Source organism: Oncorhynchus clarkii, chromosome 9 (genome assembly GCF_045791955.1).
Source record: "Oncorhynchus clarkii lewisi isolate Uvic-CL-2024 chromosome 9, UVic_Ocla_1.0, whole genome shotgun sequence".
NCBI lineage: Eukaryota > Metazoa > Chordata > Actinopteri > Salmoniformes > Salmonidae > Oncorhynchus > Oncorhynchus clarkii.
In genome coordinates this window covers 57,879,837-57,900,803 of record NC_092155.1, presented here as the reverse complement: position 1 = coordinate 57,900,803, position 20,967 = coordinate 57,879,837, and the positions used below count along the sequence as shown (strand labels likewise).

Below are 20,967 nucleotides of genomic sequence, written 5' to 3'. Positions count from 1 at the left end.
CTAACTGAGAGTCTCCTCATTGAAAACATCTGAAGTTCTTCAAAGGTAAATTATTTTATTTGAAGGCTTTTATGTTTTTGTTGAAATCTTGCGTGCTGGATGCTAACGCTAATGCTAACGCTAAATGCTACGCTAGCTAGCCACTTTTACACAAATTATTGTTTTCCTATGGTTGAGAAGCATATTTTGAAAATCTGAGATGACAGTGTTGTTTACAAAAGGCTAAGCTTGAGAGATGGCATATTTATTTCATTTCATTTGCGATTTTCATGAATAGTTAACGTTGCGTTATGGTAATGAGCTTAGGTCTGTAAATAGAATCCCGGATACGGGTTTGGTCGACGCAACAGGTTAACCTGCCTCCACCCCTTCATCTACACTGATCGAAGTGGATTTAGCAGGTGACATCAATAAGGAATCATGGCTTTCGCCTGGTCAGTCTGTCATGGAAAGAGCAGGTGTTTCTAATGCTTTGTGCACTCAGTGTACATAGAATACAGAGCAACATAGCAAGAGCTAGCACAATTTGACTCTACTTGTATTGATGTACTTAAGAGAAGTCGGGGTACCTTTTTCCCTTGAACAGACAGCATTGCGTCGCCCCCGATGCGTCCCTCCACGTTGTGGTCGCTCTCTCCGTGCCGACACAGGTAGATAGAGTGAGAGTGCACGTGGATGTTCATGAGGTAGTACACGATCTTGCTCTGGATGTAGTCCTGCACCCTGTTGACCAGGAAACTCCGGCCCACATTGATGACCTGGATGAAGGACAGTTCCCTAGGGGTCAGAGGTTAGACTGGAGGTCAAGATGTGTGACCTGATAGCATCTTTATCCCATGCAGACTGATCATGAAGATATACTCATCAGTAAAATGAATTCTCAATAGTTGGGAGAAATCAAAGAAATTGAGACATACGAACATTCAATAAAATTATACTGAACATGTTTCATGAGCTGAAATGAAAGATCCCAGACATTTTCCATACCGCACAAAAACACGTATTTCTCTCAAATGTGCAAACATTGGTTTACATCCCTGTTAGTGAGTATTTCTTCTTTGCCAAGATAATCCACCACCTGACAGGTGTGGCATATCAAGAAGCTGATTGACTTCCGGCGCCGACAGAGATGGCCGCCTCGCTTCGCGTTCCTAGGAAACTATGCAGTTTTTTGTTTTTTTACGTGTTATTTCTTACATTAGTACCCCAGGTCATCTTAGGTTTCATTACATACAGTCGAGAAGAACTACTGAATATAAGATCAGCATCAACTCACCATCAGTACGACCAAGAATATGTTTTTCGCGACGCGGATCCTGTGTTCTGCCTTACAAACAGGACAACGGAGTGGATCCTATGCAGCGACCCAAAAAAACGACTCCGAAAGAGAGGGAAACGAGGCGGTCTTCTGGTCAGACTCCGGAGACGGGCACAGCGCACACCACTCCCTAGCATTCTTCTTGCCAATGTCCAGTCTCTTGACAACAAGGTTGATGAAATCCGAGCAAGGGTAGCATTCCAGAGGGACATCAGAGACTGTAACGTTCTTTGCTTCACGGAAACGTGGCTTACTGGAGAGACGCAATCCGAAGCGGTGCAGCCAACAGGTTTCTCCACGCATCGCGCAGACAGGAAAAAACATCTTTCTGGTAAAAAGAGGGGCGGGGGCGTATGCCTTATGACTAACGTGACATGGTGCGATGAAAGAAACATACAGGAACTCAAATCCTTCTGTTCACCTGATTTAGAATTCCTCACAATCAAATGTAGACCGCATTATCTACCAAGAGAATTCTCTTCGATTATAATCACAGCCGTATATATCCCCCCCCAAGCAGACACATCGATGGCTCTGAACGAACTTTATTTAACTCTCTGCAAACTGGAAACAATTTATCCGGAGGCTGCATTCATTGTAGCTGGGGATTTTAACAAGGCTAATCTGAAAACAAGACTCCCCAAATTTTATCAGCATATCGATTGCGCAACCAGGGGAGGAAAGACCTTGGACCATTGTTACTCTAACTTCCGCGACGCATATAAGGCCCTGCCCCGCCCCCCTTTCGGAAAAGCTGACCACGACTCCATTTTGTTGATCCCTGCCTACAGACAGAAACTAAAACAAGAGGCTCCCACGCTGAGGTCTGTCCAACGCTGGTCCGACCAAGCTGACTCCACACTCCAAGACTGCTTCCATCACGTGGACTGGGAGATGTTTCGTATTGCGTCAGATAACAACATTGACGAATATGCTGATTCGGTGTGCGAGTTCATTAGAACGTGCGTTGAAGATGTCGTTCCCATAGCAACGATTAAAACATTCCCTAACCAGAAACCGTGGATTGATGGCAGCATTCGTGTGAAACTGAAAGCGCGAACCACTGCTTTAATCAGGGCAAGGTGTCTGGTAACATGACCGAATACAAACAGTGCAGCTATTCCCTCCGCAAGGCTATCAAACAAGCTAAGCGCCAGTACAGAGACAAAGTAGAATCTCAATTCAACGGCTCAGACACAAGAGGCATGTGGCAGGGTCTACAGTCAATCACGGACTACAGGAAGAAACCCAGCCCAGTCACGGACCAGGATGTCTTGCTCCCAGGCAGACTAAATAACTTTTTTGCTCGCTTTGAGGACAATACAGTGCCACTGACACGGCCTGCAACGAAAACATGCGGTCTCTCCTTCACTGCAGCCGAGGTGAGTAAGACATTTAAACGTGTTAACCCTCGCAAGGCTGCAGGCCCAGATGGCATCCCCAGCCGCGCCCTCAGAGCATGCGCAGACCAGCTGGCCGGTGTGTTTACGGACATATTCAATCAATCCCTATACCAGTCTGCTGTTCCCACATGCTTCAAGAGGGCCACCATTGTTCCTGTTCCCAAGAAAGCTAAGGTAACTGAGCTAAACGACTACCGCCCCGTAGCACTCACATCCGTCATCATGAAGTGCTTTGAGAGACTAGTCAAGGACCATATCACCTCCACCCTACCTGACACCCTAGACCCACTCCAATTTGCTTACCGCCCAAATAGGTCCACAGACGATGCAATCTCAACCACACTGCACACTGCCCTAACCCATCTGGACAAGAGGAATACCTATGTGAGAATGCTGTTCATCGACTACAGCTCGGCATTCAACACCATAGTACCCTCCAAGCTCGTCATCAAGCTCGAGACCCTGGGTCTCGACCCCGCCCTGTGCAACTGGGTACTGGACTTCCTGACGGGCCGCCCCCAGGTGGTGAGGGTAGGCAACAACATCTCCTCCCCGCTGATCCTCAACACTGGGGCCCCACAAGGTTGCGTTCTGAGCCCTCTCCTGTACTCCCTGTTCACCCACGACTGCGTGGCCACGCACGCCTCCAACTCAATCATCAAGTTTGCGGACGACACAACAGTGGTAGGCTTGATTACCAACAACGATGAGACGGCCTACAGGGAGGAGGTGAGGGCCCTCGGAGTGTGGTGTCAGGAAAACAACCTCACACTCAACGTCAACAAAACTAAGGAGATGATTGTGGACTTCAGGAAACAGCAGAGGGAACACCCCCCTATCCACATCGATGGAACAGTAGTGGAGAGGGTAGCAAGTTTTAAGTTCCTCGGCATACACATCACAGACAAACTGAATTGGTCCACTCACACAGACAGCATCGTGAAGAAGGCGCAGCAGCGCCTCTTCAACCTCAGGAGGCTGAAGAAATTCGGCTTGTCACCAAAAGCACTCACAAACTTCTACAGATGCACAATCGAGAGCATCCTGGCGGGCTGTATCACCGCCTGGTATGGCAACTGCACCGCCCTCAACCGTAAGGCTCTCCAGAGGGTAGTGAGGTCTGCACAACGCATCACCGGGGGCAAACTACCTGCCCTCCAGGACACCTACACCACCCGATGTCACAGGAAGGCCATAAAGATCATCAAGGACATCAACCACCCGAGCCACTGCCTGTTCACCCCGCTATCATCCAGAAGGCGAGGTCAGTACAGGTGCATCAAAGCTGGGACCGAGAGACTGAAAAACAGCTTCTATCTCAAGGCCATCAGACTGTTAAACAGCCACCACTAACACTGAGTGGCTGCTGCCAACACACTGACACTGACTCAACTCCAGCCACTTTAATAATGGGAATTGATGGGAAATGATGTAAATATATCACTAGCCACTTTAAACAATGCTACCTTATATAAATGTTACTTACCCTACATTATTCATCTCATACGCATACGTATATACTGTACTCTATATCATCGACGGTATCCTTATGTAATACATGTATCACTAGCCACTTTATACTATGCCACTTTGTTTACATACTCATCTCATTTGTACATACTGTACCCGATACCATCTACTGTATCTTGCCTATGCTGCTCTGTACCATCACTCATTCATATATCCTTATGTACATATTCTTTATCCCCTTACACTGTGTACAAGACAGTAGTTTTGGAATTGTTAGTTAGATTACTTGTTATTACTGCATTGTCGGAACTAGAAGCACAAGCATTTCGCTACACTCGCATTAACATCTGCTAACCATGTGTATGTGACAAATAAAATTTGATTTGAAATTTGATTTGATTTGATTTTGATTAAACAGCTTGATCATTGTCTATTGATCATATTATTTCAATGTAGAGCCTCTAGCCCTGCTCAATATACCTTATCCAACCCTTTAGTTCCACCTACCACACATGCGATGACATCACCTGGTTTAAATTATGTTTCTAGAGACAATATCTCTCTCATCATCACTCAATGCCTAGGTTTACCTCCACTGTGTCCACATACTACCATATCTTTGTCTGTACATTATGCCTTGAATCTATTCTATCGTGCCCAGAAACCTGCTCCTTTTACTCTCAGTTCCGGACGTACTAGACGACCAGTTCTTATAGCCTTTAGCCGTACCCTTATCCTACTCCTCCTCTGTTCCTGTAGAGGTTAATCCAGGCCCTGCAGTGCCTAGCTACACTCCTCTTCCCCAGGTGCTCCCCTTTGTTGACTTCTGTAACCGTAAATGCCTTGGTTTCATGCATGTTAACATTAGAAGCCTCCTCCCTAAGTTTGTTTTATTCACTGCTTTAGCACACTCTGCCAACCCGGATGTCCTAGCCGTGTCTGAATCCTGGCTTAGGAAGACCACCAAAACCCTGAAATTTCCATCCCTAACTATAACATTTTCCGACAAGATAGAACTGCCAAAGGGGGCGGCGTTGCAATCTACTGCAGAGATAGCCTGCAGAGTTCTGTCTTACTATCCAGGTCTGTACCCAAACAATTTGAGCTTCTACTTATAAAAATCCACCTTTCCTGAAACAAGTCTCTCACCGTTGCTGCTTGCTATAGACCACCCTCTGCCCCCAGCTTTGCTCTGGATACCATATGTGAACTGATTGCCCACCCATCTATCTTCAGAGCTCGTGCTGCTAGGTGACCTAAACTGGGACATGCTTAACACCCCGGCCATCCTACAATCTAAGCTTGATGCTCTCAATCTCACACAAATTATCAATGAACCTGCCAGGTACAACCAAAGCTGTAAACACGGGCACCCTTATAGATATCATCCTAACCAACTTGCCCTCCAAATACACCTCTGCTGTTTTCAACCAAGATCTCAGCGATCACTGCCTCATTGCCTGCATCCGTAATGGGTCTGCGGTCAAACGACCACCCCTCATCACTGTCAAACGCTCCCTAAAACACTTCAGCGAGCAGGCCTTTCTAATCGACCTGGCCCGGTATCCTGGAAGAATATTGACCTCATCCCGTCAGTAGAGGATGCCTGGTTATTCTTTAAAAGTGCCTTCCTCACCATCTTAAATAAGCATGCCCCATTCCAAAAAATTTGAACCAGGAACAGATATAGCCCATGGTTCTCTCCAAACCTGACTGCCCTTGACCATCACAAAAACATCCTGTGGCGTTCTGCATTAGCATCAAATAGTCCCCGTGATATGCAACTTTTCAGGGAAGTTAGGGACCAATATACACAGGCAGTTAGGAAAGCTAAGGCTAGCTTTTTCAAACAGAAATGTGCATCCTGTAGCACAAACTCAAAAACGTTCTGGGACACTGTAAAGTCCATGGAGAATAAGAGCACCTCCTCCCAGCTGCCCACTGCACTGAGGCTAGGAAACACTGTCACCACTGATAAATCCACTATAATTGAGAATTTCAATAAGCATTTTTCTACAGCTGGCCATGCTTTCCACCTGGCTACCCCTACCCTGGTCAACAGCCCTGCACCCCGCACAGCAACTCACCCAAGCCTCCCCCATTTCTCCTTCACCCAAATCCAGATAGCTGATGTTCTGAAAGAGCTGCAAAATCTGGACGCCCTACAAATCAGCCGGGCTAGACAATCTGGACCCTCTCGTTCTAAAATGATCTGCCGAAATTGTTGCAACCCCTATTACTAGCCTGTTCAACCTATCTTTCGTGTCGTCTGAGATTCCCAAAGAATGGAAAGCAGCCGGGGTCATCCTTCTCTTCAAAGGGGGAGACACTCTAGACCCAAACTGCTACAGACCTATATCTATCCTACCATGCCTTTCTAAGGTCTTCGAAAGCCATGTTAAACAGATCACAGACCATTTCGAATCCCACCATACCTTCTCCGCTATGCAATCTGGTTTCAGAGCTGGTCATGGGTGCACCTCAGCCTCGCTCAAGGTCCTAAACGATATCATAACCGCCATCGATAAGAGACAATACTGTGCAGCCGTATTCGTCGACCTGACCAAGGCTTTCGACTCTGTCAATCACCACATTCTTATTGGCAGACTCAACAGCCTTGGTTTCTCAAATGATTGCCTTGCCTGGTTCACCAACTACTTCTCTGATAGAGTTCAGTGTGTCAAATCGGAGGGCCTGTTGTCTGGACCTCTGGCAGTCTCTATGAGGGTGCCACAGGGTTCCATTCTCGGGCTGACTCTTCTCTGTATACATCAATGACATCGCTCTTGCTGCTGGTGATTCTCTGATCCACCTCTATGCAGACGACACCATTCTGTATACCTCTGGCCCTTCTTTGGACACTGTTAACTAACCTCCAGACGAGCTTCAATGCCATACAACTCTCCTTCCGTGGCTTCCAACTGCTCTTAAATGCAAGTAAAACTAAATGCATGCTCTTCAATCGATTGCTGCCCGCACCAGCCCGTCCTTCCAGCATCACTACTCTAGACGGTTCTGACTTAGAACATGTGGACAACTACAAATACCTAGGTGTCTGGTTAGACTAAACTCTCCTTCCAGACTCACATTAAGCATCTCCAATCCAATATTAAATCTAGAACCGGGTTCTTATTTCGCAACAAAGCATCCTTCATTCATGCTGCCAAACATACCCTCGTAAAACTGACCATCCTACTGATCCTCGACTTCGGCGATGTCATTTACAAAATAGCCTCCAACACTCTACTCAACAAAATGGATGCAGTCTATCACAGTGCCATCCGTTTTGTCACCAAAGCCACATATACTACCCACCACTGCAACCTGTACGTTCTTGTTGGCTGGCCCTCGCTTCATACTCGTTACCAAACCCACTGGCTCCAGGTCATCTACAAGTCTTTGCTAGGTAAAGCCCCGCCTTATCTCAGCTCACTGGTCACCATGGCAGCACCCACCCGTAGCACGTGCTCCAGCAGATATATCTCACTAGTCACCCCCAAAGCCACTTCCTCTTTTGGCCGCCTTTCCTTCCAGTTCTCTGCTGCCAATGACTGGAACGAACTGAAGAAAAATAAATCACTGAAGCTGGAGACACATATCTCCCTCACTAGCTTTAAGCACCAGCTGTCAGAGCAGCTCACATATCACTGCACCTGTACATAGCCCATCCAACTACCTCATCCCCATACTGTATTTATCTTGCTCCTTTGCACCCCAGTATTTCTACTTGCACATTCATCTTCTGCACATCTACCATTCCAGTGTTCAATTGCTATATTGTAATTACTTCACCACCATGGCCTATTTATTGCCTTAACTCCCTTATCTTACCTCACTGTATATAGACTTTTTTCCCTGCTGTATTATTGACTGTATGTTTGTTTATTCCATGTGTAACTCTGTGTTGTTGTGTGTGTCGAACTGCTTTGCTTGATCTTGGCCAGGTTGCAGTTGTAAATGAGAACTTGTTCTCAACTAGCCTATCTGATTAAATAAAGGTGAAGAAAAAAAAACAGGTGCACCTTGTACTGAGGATAATAAAAGGCCACTAAAATGTGCAGTTGTCTCACACAACACGTCTCAAGTTTTGGCAGTATGTACAACCCGGCCTCACAACCACGTGTTACTGGCTTTGCACAACCAAAGAATTTCTACACCAACTGTCAAAAAACGTATCAGGAAAGCTCATCTGCGTGCTTGTCATCCTCACCAGGGTCTTGACCTGACTGCAGTTCGGCGTGGTAACCAACTTCAGTGGGCAAATGCTCACCTTCAATGGCCACTGGCACGCTGGAGAAGTGTGCTCTTCAGGGATGATTCCTGGTTTCAACTGTACTGGGCAGATGGCAGACAGAGTGTATGGCGCCATTATTTTGCTGCTTTTACTACACTGCTCAAAAAAATAAAGGGAACACTAAAATAACACATCCTAGATCTAAATTAATGAAATATTCTTATTAAATACTTTTTTCTTTACATAGTTGAATGTGCTGACAACAAAATCACACAAAAATTATCAATGGAAATCAAATTTATCAACCCATGGACGTCTGGATTTGGAGTCACACTCAAAATTAAAGTGGAAAACCACACTACAGGCTGATCCAACTTTGATGTAATGTCCTTAAAACAAGTCAAAATGAGGCTCAGTAGTGTGTGTGGCCTCCACGTGCCTGTATGACGTCCCTACAACGCCTGGGCATGCTCCTGATGAGGTGGCGGATGGTCTCCTGAGGGATCTCCTCCCAGACCTGGACTAAAGCACCCACCAACTCCTGGACAGTCTGTGGTGCAACGTGGCGTTGGTGGATGGAGCGAGACATGATGTCCCAGATGTGCTCAATTGGATTCAGGTCTCGGGAACGGGCGGGCCAGTCCATAGCATCAATGCCTTCCTCTTGCAGGAACTGCTGACACACTCCAGCCACTTGTCTTGCATTAGGAGGAACCCAGGGCCAACCGCACCAGCATATGGTCTCACAAGGGGTCTGAGGATCTCCTCTCGGTACCTAATGGCAGTCAGGCTACCTCTGGCGAGCACATGGAGGGCTGTGCGGCCCCCCAAAGAAATGCCACCCCACACCATGACTGACCCACCGCCAAACCGGTCATGCTGGAAGATGTTGCAGGCAGCAGAACGTTCTCCACGGCGTCTCCAGACTCTGTCACGTCTGTCACATGTGCTCAGTGTGAACCTGCTTTCATCTGTGAAGAGCACAGGGTGCCAGTGGCGAATTTGCCAATCTTGGTGTTCTCTGGCAAATGCCAAACGTCCTGCACGGTGTTGGGCTGTAAGCACAACCCCCACATGTGGATGTCGGGCCCTCATAGAGTCTGTTTCTGACCGTTTGAGCAGACACATGCACATTTGTGGCCTGCTGGAGGTCATTTTGCAGGGCTCTGGCAGTGCTCCTCCTGTTCCTCCTTGCACAAAGGCGGAGGTAGCGGTCCTGCTGCTGGGTTGTTGCCCTCCTACGGCCTCCTCCACGTCTCCTGATGTACTGGCCTGTCTCCTGGTAGCGCCTCCATGCTCTGGACACTACGCTGACAGACACAGCAAACCTTCTTGCCACAGCTCGCATTGATGTGCCAACCTGGATGAGCTGCACTACCTGAGCCACTTGTGTGGATTGTAGACTCCGTCTCATGCTACCACTAGAGTGAAAACACCGCCAGCATTTAAAAGTGACCAAAACATCAGCCAGGAAGCATAGGAACTGAGAAGTGGTCTGTGGTCACCACCTGCAGAACCACTCCTTTATTGGGGGTGTCTTGCTAAATGCCTATAATTTCCACCTGTTGTCTATTCCATTTGCACAACAGCATGTGGAATCTATTGTCAATCAGTGTTGCTTCCTAAGTGGACAGTTTGATTTCACAGAAGTGTGCTTGACTTGGAGTTATATTGTGTTGTTTAAGTGTTCCCTTTATTTTTTTGAGCAGTGTATAAGGAAATGTGCAATTTAACCCAGGTCCTGACATTTCTACCCCATCTGAATTTAAAAAGTCAGAATTGTCTGAGGTTTCTGCTCATAAATGTAAGACATTTTCTTCAGGAACATGATTTTGTGAATATTTGGGTAAAACAGCAGACCCAGATGTATTTATGCTTTCCGGTCTGATCGTGGTGGTGTTGCTATATACACATAAAAGACACGTTTTCGGCTACCATTCTGACTTCATTCACCAAAATATCTATCTTTGAATATTAATCCTAGTGCATACTTAAATATTGTTATCTTTTTACCGCCATCTGCTATTGCTGGCTCTCTGGACTGTATTTTAGAATTATTATCACGTCAAATCAGAATTTTTGCTTATGGATGACCTGAACCTAGACTGGTGGACATCCAACTGATCAACTCAAGAATCTATGTAATACCTAGCTAGCTAACAAGCAGCTCATTAGCCTACACACAGTAGCCTGCTGTAACTAGCTAGCTAATAAAACAGAATAGTATAAATTTTTTGAATGTACCTACGACAAGCTAGTTAAGAAGCTAAAATGAAGTTCTTGATGAAGGTTAATTTTAAATTAAAAACCTCACTCCAAATGCATTGGAAGAGTGTTATAACAGAAGAGGGTGAGGGGATGTTCTGCTCCAGCTGTCAGAAAAGAGAATAGGTGTACTAGTTAGATATGGCACGTTGTGGGATGACATTACGCAAATATTCTCCAGTTTTAGTCCCTAGAGAGGAACATTATGAAGACAGACAGAGATGATAGTCAGGGATTTTACTTTGTTATATCTGTTCTCAGATATTGAGAGCTGCAAAAGCCTGTCTGCAGATGAAGAGGTCCCAGTGAATGTCCCAAGAGACTGCTGGCACATTCTTGTATGCCATGGGTTGCATATGTGCTTAGGTTAGCAAATGTTGTACACAACAATACAGCTAAAATGTCACACACAATGTAGGCTACAAACTTATTACAACTGTAGCAGGCCAATCCTTCTGCTGGAGGTATGCAGGCTTCTGTTACAGCCCAGCACTAACACACCTGATTCAAGTTATCACACCTAATGAGTTGATAATGTGTGTTATTGCTGGGCTGGAATAGAAGCCTGCTCACCCAGTAGATCAGGGAGTGGAGCAAGGTTGGCCACCTCTGGTATGGACTTTTGTTGTTCACCTGAAATTATGCTTTAATAACAAATTGCCTACTTACTAAGATGTCTAACATTTACAAACAGGTTAATTGTTTGTACATTTTGAAATTATATTTTGATGAATTCAATGTTGATTCATTGAAGTAAAGTGTTTAAACTTGTTATCTTAAAAACATTATTCAAGATGAACTAATGTTAAAGTTCTTTCATCACAGATCACAATTCTGCAATAAAAAGGTGTGAAGGGGATCTGTCTCTAATTTGTCTGTGTTTCTGTTTTGCTTTCACAAATGAACATTATTTTGATGTCCAGTTGTGAGCTCTCCAATCTAAAATTACACCAGTATAAGCTAACCATAAACCAGATTTTCTACATTATTCTTCTGACATGAAATTGTTCAGTGCAAATCCAACCCTTGTATTCTTGGTACATTACTGTACATGAAAATAAGGAGCTGCAAATTTGTTGGCTAATAAAAATGTCAAATAATGTGGTGTGGGGAGCGTTTATTTGCTGAGAATTATTTTAGAACACAGAGACGAATTCTGAAGGGCAATGGCACGGAGGAGGATTGCAGCGATGTTGGTGGGTTGAAAGAGATTTGCACAACAATGTTTGCAAGTCAAAGCCACAATTTCCTTTACCCAAAGTACCCATTGGTGTATTTGATAGGAAGTGAGCTATCAACAATGTCATGACACCAGTATAATGAAGGAACCATAAGCTACAATGAGAATCATAAAGTTAAGATACTATAATCCAATTTGTAGCACATTACATGGAAATTCATGCCTAGTGTATCATTTACAATGTTACATTGCATGTTACTGGCGATTCCCATCTTTTGGTGGGGAAATTTCACAACTGCATCTTTGATCACAGTTCTGACTTCATCTGGTGAATTCGGAAGTGGTTGAAAACTTACGTAAAGGCCTAAGTCATGGAAAACAATATTTTGAGTGGTATGCAATTAGGTTTCAGGTCTGGCCACAGCACTATCACAGCAACTTTGAACGTTTTGAATTATGCTCACTGTGCCCTGGATGAGAAGTTGCATTTTAACATCATTCAACAGAATCTGTAAAATTTGAAGCTTGTTTTGAATTCCTTTAAAACAAAATGCATGGTATTTTCCAATACTAAACACTCTGAAAACCATGTAATTACAACCTTGGAAGGAAGTTATATAGAGCAAGTCAAAACGTACAAATATCTGAGAGTTTGGGTGGTTGAGAAGTTCAGCTTCACAAGCCATGTAGAAAACCTTGTCAGGAAACTCAAACTGTGTATTGGGTTTTATTACACAAAGCTTGCTTTTCCTTTGTCGCCAGAAAATAGTTGATCCATTGTACTTTTATTTCTGTATTGGACTATGGTGATACTATTTATGTGAAAGCCTCAAACTCTACACTGAAGGCTCTCGACTATCATGAAGCCCTTCGTTTTGTCACCAATCAGAACCTTCTAACTCACCAAAAGTGATCTCTACAGTGCTGTCGGGTGGACAAGCATTTCGCTACACCCGCAATAACATCTGCTAAACGCGTGTATGTGACCAATACAATTTGATTACTAGCAACACGTAGTCTCAAACACGGGTACATTTTTATTTATAATGCCATTTTAGGAAAACTACCATTTTATCTACCCTCTTTTCTTGTTTGAAAAGAAAACATACAAGCTCAGATCTCAATCTTCTTGTTTTATGCTAAGAGTCCCAAAAATGTGAACTGAGCCTGGAAAAAAGGACCTTTCATTAGGCCCCTCCAAGCCAACCTAAAACTCCAGGGCCTGGTGTCCCAGGAAGAGTTCAAATGACAAATAGATGAACAGATTGTTGAAACATATTGTTTCTAGTTGTCACTAATTTGCTCTGAGTTGTTTAACTTCTCATGCACGCACACACCACATCCACCCACTGTTTGTCTGCTGTTGTACTTGCACTGTTGCCAGTGTCTTCTCTCTGTTGTCAGTTTTTATTCTATCACAGCCCCTGTCCCCACAGAAGGCCTTTTGCTTCTTGCCAGGCATCATTGTAAATAAGAATGTTCTTAATTTACTGGTTGGTTAAATAAAACATTGAAATTATAATAACATCGTATAGTCTCGAAATGAGAATTCTCTGGATCTGCGGGGGTTAGGAATTTTATGAATAATGACTAAACAATATCTACATTTGAAATAGAACTATAACTAATTAAACTTATACTCTGTTTTATCATATCTGATTAATAATGTTAATTCATAAGGAATGGATTGTGGGTTTTAAGTAAGCAGAAAGGATTGTTAATCTATGGTTGAACCGACTCAACTTAGCTCTGGGATGTTTAGATAAGGCAGCGAGTGTTTTCCTGGGTTTTCCATTATCTGGAACTGTCTTCTAAATAGTGATGGATGAAGGTGAAGATTCCAGAAGTTGATCTTGATAAGTGTGTGCCTGGAGTGAGCGAGCGAGGGGGTTGGAATAAACTTTTGAACCTGTTTTGCCCTGGTCGATAGGAGGAAGGACATTTTATAACCTATGACGTAATATTTTGTATATAAACTGTTGTTTTTGGTTCCATGGCAGGGAGCTCCGAGAATAAATACTATTATCTAATTTTGATAAGACTGGTCCCTGTCTATTTTATACAAATAAGAATCTTACAAATTCTTAAAAATTATGAAATTCCTGTGACAAGTAGGAAGGTGAGAATGAACAAAATTATGGAGCTTGAAAAACAGCAGGAAATTTTCATTTGAAGCAGATTATATTTAGCTAAAAATACATATTTGAAATATACTAAACCTCTCTCCTGCCACAAAACAAAAGTCTGGTCAAGCTTGGATGGTAAAAATGTATGGTTGTTTGTGTATTGTTTCAGAAGGGATCTAAAAGAAATACTATGGTGGAAAAGCAATAATGACCAACGAACAAGAAACGGTTTCTGTCAGGAGGATCAGAACTGGAAATCAGACCAATGATATGATGAGTCAATGTAGCCACCAAGCAGGCCATAACAGAAAAACAACCTTTGTCAATCTTGCGCGTCGTCTCCACCTACTGGACAAACTGGAACTCTTGAAAAATGTTTTTGAATGCAAATGCATGACTGACAAAATTAATCAATTAACCATTTAAAAGAAAAAACTAAGCAGAATGTCTTACCTGTCATTTTCATCTGGGTCTAATGGTTGGTACGTGACTTTATAACATTCTATTCTCTTCAGGAAGTCCTCCATCACACTCTCTCTGTGTCTCTCTGGGTAGTCTGGACTGGATACCTTCACATCCTGGGGAGGAGAGAGTGTGGTGCACAAGACTTAAAGTGTGGAAATACCTTGAAGATTATAAGAGAATGTTTTAACGAGAAGTAGTACTCATATTTTTTAACATTCTAGTTAATTTACCATAACATTAGCAGCAATGACATCAGGGTCGTCGCACAATGACTCCACAAAAAACACCTGCAAAAGAGACCAATCTATGAAGACCCACTTCAACAAACCATTGACAATAACAATTGAGAATAGTTTCTATACCCAACCCTAGTAACATGTATGACATGAAACTGACCTTGTAAGCATGTTCCTTTGCAAAACTAAGGATTAATTCTCTCCTCTCTCGGGTGGTGTTTGTGGCATCAAAGACCTGAAATACATAAGACAGTAAACACGTTAAATAAATCAATCACATGTCACTGATATCTAAAATGAAGCTTGTCTTTCAGTTTTATATCACTATTTTATCTCCAATTACTCAAAACAGAAAGAGCAAAGAGTAGATCCTCACAGCGATCTGGCCCCCCTCAGTCAGATAAGCTTTGACATCCCGCAGAGCTACCAGAGCACACCGCCTGCAGGAACACAGTGACCCACTTCAGTAATCCACATCAATAACAATTTAAATGAAAAATCTGTAACACTTCACTTAAAGCCAATAGATATTATGCACTATGTGGCTATAATGAATTGTAAGAGGACCCAATTACGCCTTAGTAACATTTATGTTCAATCTGTTAAAATGTACAGCATAGAAATACATAACATATTACAATCCCTATTATAATATATTATAGGGTTCATATAAATGCTTGTAACAGTTAGTCTAGCAGCCAGCACTAAATACTAAAATGAGAGACTAGGAAAATGACAGTCTGCCAGGTGACTAACAATGTGCACTACTTAAAACGTAATTACATTAAAAAAATTATATCAGGTCGGGGCCTTGTAAACCTCCGCAGGTTTTGTAAATACAGAAAACACCTGCCTGGGGCTGTGGAAAACATGGAGGGCATATTCTAGAAAAAAAGGGTTACTGCAATACTGTTTAACTCATCAAAACAAACAAATTATTCTGCCACAGGTCCCAAAAAACGGAGGGGAGGAGGAGCACTCACTTCCTGATTTCCATGGCCTCCTCGTTGTCATGTCTGAAGAAGTCATAGGATTTGTAGGCTTTTACAGCCTCTCGCCTGTAGACCCCCAGGTTGAACACTGCAACACAATACAGGGCCATCATCACAAGCCTCAGGTGATGAAAGGCACGACATGTTCTTGTAAATCATGTGACATTCTACTGAACAGTGGAAGGAAGACAAACAGGTTCTGCAGCATTGCAGTTCAATGACATCCTCCACTATAAATAGTTCTACACAAAAGAAATCCTTTGTTAGTGGTCTACACAAATGAATTATTTTACACATCGTAGAGAGTAGTGGTTCCCAAACTGTTTATTTTTTTAACAGTGACACACCTTGATGGGATAACAAAAATCTTGTGGCACACTTAAAATGTCCCTATTAATGTATTTAGTGGTCATGACCTCCATCTCATCTGATGCACACTGTAAATGATCCATTTCCCATAAAACATTATATTTATAGATTCATTAGGGTTTCTTTGAAGCATTTTCAGAGTTCCTTACTCATGATTCATTTGTGTGTATCCCTTTAAGAGCATTAAAATAGGTCTTTAGGTTTAAACGGTTTGGGAGAGACAAGCTGTTTTCTGCATTTTAAAGGTTCAACCACGGACATAAAGCTATGCTCCGTTTGTTTCTATGCTAGAGCCTGTGGTCAAATTAAGCCTAGTCCGACTTGCCTGTGCTAATGGTTCTCACAGGCAAAGAAAAATGATACAAATGACTTTGCTCATGATGCGCGCTCCTCAAACTATACAAATGTATAAGCCTGTAACAGCCTGAGCGTACAGGCCTTGAAAGAATGATACAGATGTACTATTTGAGTGACACTGGTGCCCCCAATTCAAAAAGCCATGTTCATTCCACAGGTCACACTTCTAAGTGAGTGTTTGAAACTGGAAAGTTCCTCACGGCACACCGGTTGAAAACCACTGGTATAGAGGATTATGATTGGATTGAATAGTGACATGAAGAATGAGGAAGGTGTTGCTTCAATGCATATCTTCCGGTTGGAAGGTTCTGGAACACAATTTAAATACAGTGATGCCTTTATACTAACCCTTGGTTGGCACTCCTATCCAGTTGAGGTAGCGGGTTAGCTTCTTGGACATGTAGGTTTTCCCTCTGGCAGGAAGACCAATCATGACAATCACAGTGGGGGAGTTGGTCATATAAGAGGCCCATGCTGTTCACAAAGACACATCATTCACAACCAAACTACTTACTTTGAAATACCATTAGAATGTAGGCCAAGGTATAAACAATAAGTCCATCTTTAAAAATGAAAGTCAAACAGTTTATCCATTTTCAGTTATTCCTGTCCCCCCCCCCCCATTCAGATGTTATCACTAGTAGCTGCTTAGCAACTGACTGTCCACAGACACTGTTACATCCTTGCCCAGAAAAGTACAAATATAGCCTGGCGTTATGAGGGTTATTGTCTCTCTTCTTTAGTATGTTACTGTAGATTCAAGAAAGCCCACTAACACCCATCCTCAGTCCATTGCAAACAAACCCTTGCTATGCTTAACAAGGCCATGCATGACGGTCACATGTTACATTTCTAGAACCAGCAAGGCGGTTTAAAAATCTAGATGTTATCGAGCAGCCAATGAATATGTTTGTGTGAGTATGAAGTATGAGTCTCCAGATTGCGCAGAATGGACTGGAAAGTTAATGCCAGACTTGTTTAACTGGGGATGACATTTTGTTATTGCCAAAACACACTCACTGGTGACAAAATACATCACATATAAATCTACAGGTAACTGCCAAAATAAAGGAAACACTTGAGTAAATGAGGGATAAAGTGTATTGAAAGCAGGTGCTTCCAGACATACTTAGGGCCATGTATAAAAATGCCTATTTGCCCGTTATTTTGACTACCATGGAGACAAGAGATATTAGTGACTTTGAAAGAGGGTTCCCAAAGGAGCATAGGGGGTTAAAGCGACAGCGTTTTCCACCACCATAAATAAACCAAATTATGGAATTTCTCATGGAAGAATGGTGTCGCCTCCCTCCAATAGAGTTCCAGACACTTGCAGAATCTATGCCAATGCGCATTGATGCTGTGCTGACAGCTCGTGGTGGCCCAACGCACTATTAAGACACTGTTGGTGTTTCCTTTATTTTGGCAGTTAAGATATATCTATCGAGCACCTTTCACACGCTATAGAGGCAGGTAGGGAGACAAGAGATGCCTAGTGTCACGTTGCATCACAGGGGAGGGAGGTTAGTGACATACGATCGCACATGCACCTGCTTTCGCCTTTTGAAAGCCAGCGAGACAAAAGAATAGGACTGATTACTATCTAAAAAAGGGCACTTCGTGTTCATTTCTAAATGTAAAATTTGCACAGCAGCAAGACCAATTCAATGCACTTAATCAACACAATTGCATTATATCGTGACAACAAAAAAAAGGTCTGAATGGTTCTGCATTTAGAGGAAGACAGCTTACAATGAATACCCAAAGATCAGATTGATGCATCTGGCAATGAGTTAACATTTAACCTAATTGGGTTAACACAGGAAAGAGACCAGACTAGAACATGATACTGGAAGACCCAGACACACAGTACTTACAGCATTTCTTCTGTACTTCATTAGCCCTGAGCTCTGTTCGCTTTCCCTCTGTTGAGGTTTCCAGCACTGCAGTGCCTTTCTGCTGGCTGGCAGCCATGATGCTAGTAGAAATTGAACACTGTCACTGTGGGACCACCCATACGTAAAATGTATGCACGGATGAGTGGCTTTGGATAAAAGCGTCTGCTAAATGGCATATATATTATACTATTGTGCTGTCCAATGACTGGTTCTGTCACAGCTGGGTTGCCTGGCTGAGGATGATCTGGGACTGGGAGGTCAGGTCACTAGCTGAGTGAGGTCATCATCATCTCTCTGCAGAGGATTTTACAGATAGTCGATGTTGAAGGTTTTACTTTTTAAAACAATGGTACACTGGGAGAGTACAATACGCTTTAGTAACGTACAGAGATGACAACACTTGGCTGACAAGGCTTGTAAAAGATCAGTAACGCTTAACATCTCAAACTTCTAGGCTAAATCAAATTACTTGAGAAATCCCTGCATCAGCATCTAGCTAGCTAGTTGTTTAGTTCATTAATTTGTTTACTTTCAATCATAGCTAGCTAGCTGAGTAGATATACACGACATGGTCAAAAGTATGTGGACACCCCTTCAAATTAGTGGATTCGGCTATTTCAGCCACACCCCTTGCTGACTGGTGTATGAAATTGAGCACACCTCCATGCAAACTCCATATACAAACATTGGCAGTAGAATGGCCTTACTGAAAAGCTCATCGACTTTCAACATGGCAGCGTCATAGGATGACACATTCCCATCAAGTCAGTTCATCAAATTTCTGCCCTGCTAGAGCTTCCCCTGTCAACTGTAAGGGCTGTTATTGTGAAGTTGAAAAACGTCTAAGATCAACAACGGCTCAGCCGTGAAGTGGTAGGCCACACAAGCTCACACAACAGGACTGCCGAGTGCAGAATTAATAAAACTAAATGAATTGCCTCTGGAAGCAAAGTCAACACAATAACTGTTCGCAGGTAGCTTCATGAAATGGGTTTCCATTGCCGAGCAGCCACACACAAGCCTAAGACCACCATGCGCAATACCAATTGTTGGCTGGAGTGGTGTAAAGCTCGCCGCCATTGGACTCTGGAGCAGTGGAAACACGTTCTCTGTCAGTCCGACAGAATCTGGGTTTGGCGGATGCAAACCCTACTTACCCCAATGCATAGTGCCAACTGTAAAGTTTGGTGGAGGAGGAATAATGGTCTGGGGCTGTTTTTCATGGTTCAGGCTAGGCCCCTTAGCTCCGGTGAAGGGAAATCTTAACACTACAGCATACAATTACATTTTAGACGATTCTGTGCTTCCAACTTTGTGGCTACAGTTTGGGGAAGGCCCTTTCCCGTTTCAGCATAACAATGCCCTGTGCACAAAGCGAGGTCCATACAGAAATAATTTGTTGAGATCGTGTGGAAGAACTTGACTGGCCTGCACAGAGCCCTGACCTCAACCCAATCGAACACCTTCGGGATGAGTTGGAACACCAACTGCGAGCCAGGCCTAATCGCCCAACATCAGTGCCCGACCACACTAATGCTCTTGTTGCTGAATGAAAGCAAGTCCCTGCAACAATGTTCCAACATCTAGTAGAAAGCCTTCCCAGAAGAGTAGAGGATGTTATAGCAGCATGATTTTTTAAAAACGAGATGTTCGACAAGCAGGTGTCCACATACCTTTGACCATGTAGTGTATTTCACAAGCAGTTTAGCTAGCTAGTTAACGTCAGCTTTAGCACTGTAACAGTAGGCATATAGGCTATGTAGCTAATGTTAGCTAGCTAAGCATGTTGAATCCCACTTTACATCTGAAGAAAGTGACCGGTTGGTTTATTTTTTTTACATGTCCATAGCTATGACTTGTTTTATACAACAACTTGAGGACTTAGCTTTATTTTCACTGCAACAACATAGCGATTCACCGACGCAAGGCAGATAGTATTCAGCAGCACTTACCAAAATGACGATAGACGAGTCCACACAAATGTAGCTATCTCTTTGGTGAGTCACTTTTGATTCAGTACAGTATTTAATCAGTTCGCTCCGAGGTGTTCCTCATCCTCTTAATGTTTGGCTCCTCCCGGCGTCCGCAGGAAACGAATCAATATGCGCGCTGACAATGCACACACGAGTAATATGATATTATGGTCTCCATTTAGGAATGAGAAACGCTCTGTTTTATGTCACACACACATTTTATTGGTATATCTAAAAAAGAAAAGAAAATAGCCTTTAATTTTCTAGTTTGTCTACGGTCAGTTAGGCCTACCATCTTGAAGCCAGTAGGGGGAGCGCTATGATACGTTTCGCTATTCATTTAGTTACTGTACATTGTTTTGCTGTACATTCACACACTTGAAAACGAATAGGACATTTCTGGTAATTACAATTCTTTATTCTTTCAAAATAATTAGTATACCATAACATATGAACAACCCCGTATCAGTAGAATATGTGCTTGATTTGTAAAATAATGACCGGTAGTTTCTTAATGGCCCTCTGTCTAATTTGTTTATGCATGTTTCACTATTTGCATCTCTCAAAGAGGAGTTGGCCAATGGGGATGGTGTAATCACCTGTGACAAGTCTAAGGAGGTATATCTACAGTCAGGTAGGTGAGATTTTCTACTACCATAGAAAAGTTCATCAGGGAATTTA

The 20,967-nt window shown here is 43.1% G+C and overlaps 1 protein-coding gene across 3 annotated transcripts in view; it reads right to left on the bottom strand.

Annotated features, from left to right (window-relative positions):
• The window catches only part of LOC139416613 (6-phosphofructo-2-kinase/fructose-2,6-bisphosphatase 2-like), a 37,033-nt gene extending 16,669 nt beyond the window's left edge, over positions 1–20,364 (bottom strand). For 2 of the 3 annotated variants that reach the window (XM_071165482.1, XM_071165480.1), the window contains exons 1-9: positions 20,266–20,364; positions 18,293–18,393; positions 16,764–16,889; positions 15,681–15,777; positions 15,074–15,137; positions 14,858–14,932; positions 14,692–14,748; positions 14,450–14,574; positions 570–777 (exon numbers count right to left, since the gene is read on the bottom strand). In XM_071165482.1, the coding sequence (XP_071021583.1) occupies positions 570–777; positions 14,450–14,574; positions 14,692–14,748; positions 14,858–14,932; positions 15,074–15,137; positions 15,681–15,777; positions 16,764–16,889; positions 18,293–18,389 (849 nt within the window). In that variant the 5' untranslated portion in view covers positions 18,390–18,393; positions 20,266–20,364. Of the gene's footprint in view, positions 1–569; positions 778–14,449; positions 14,575–14,691; positions 14,749–14,857; positions 14,933–15,073; positions 15,138–15,680; positions 15,778–16,763; positions 16,890–18,292; positions 18,608–20,265 lie in introns of all 3 variants that reach the window. The other variant, XM_071165481.1, reaches the window with a different exon arrangement.
• Positions 20,365–20,967: the final 603 nt, after the last annotated feature.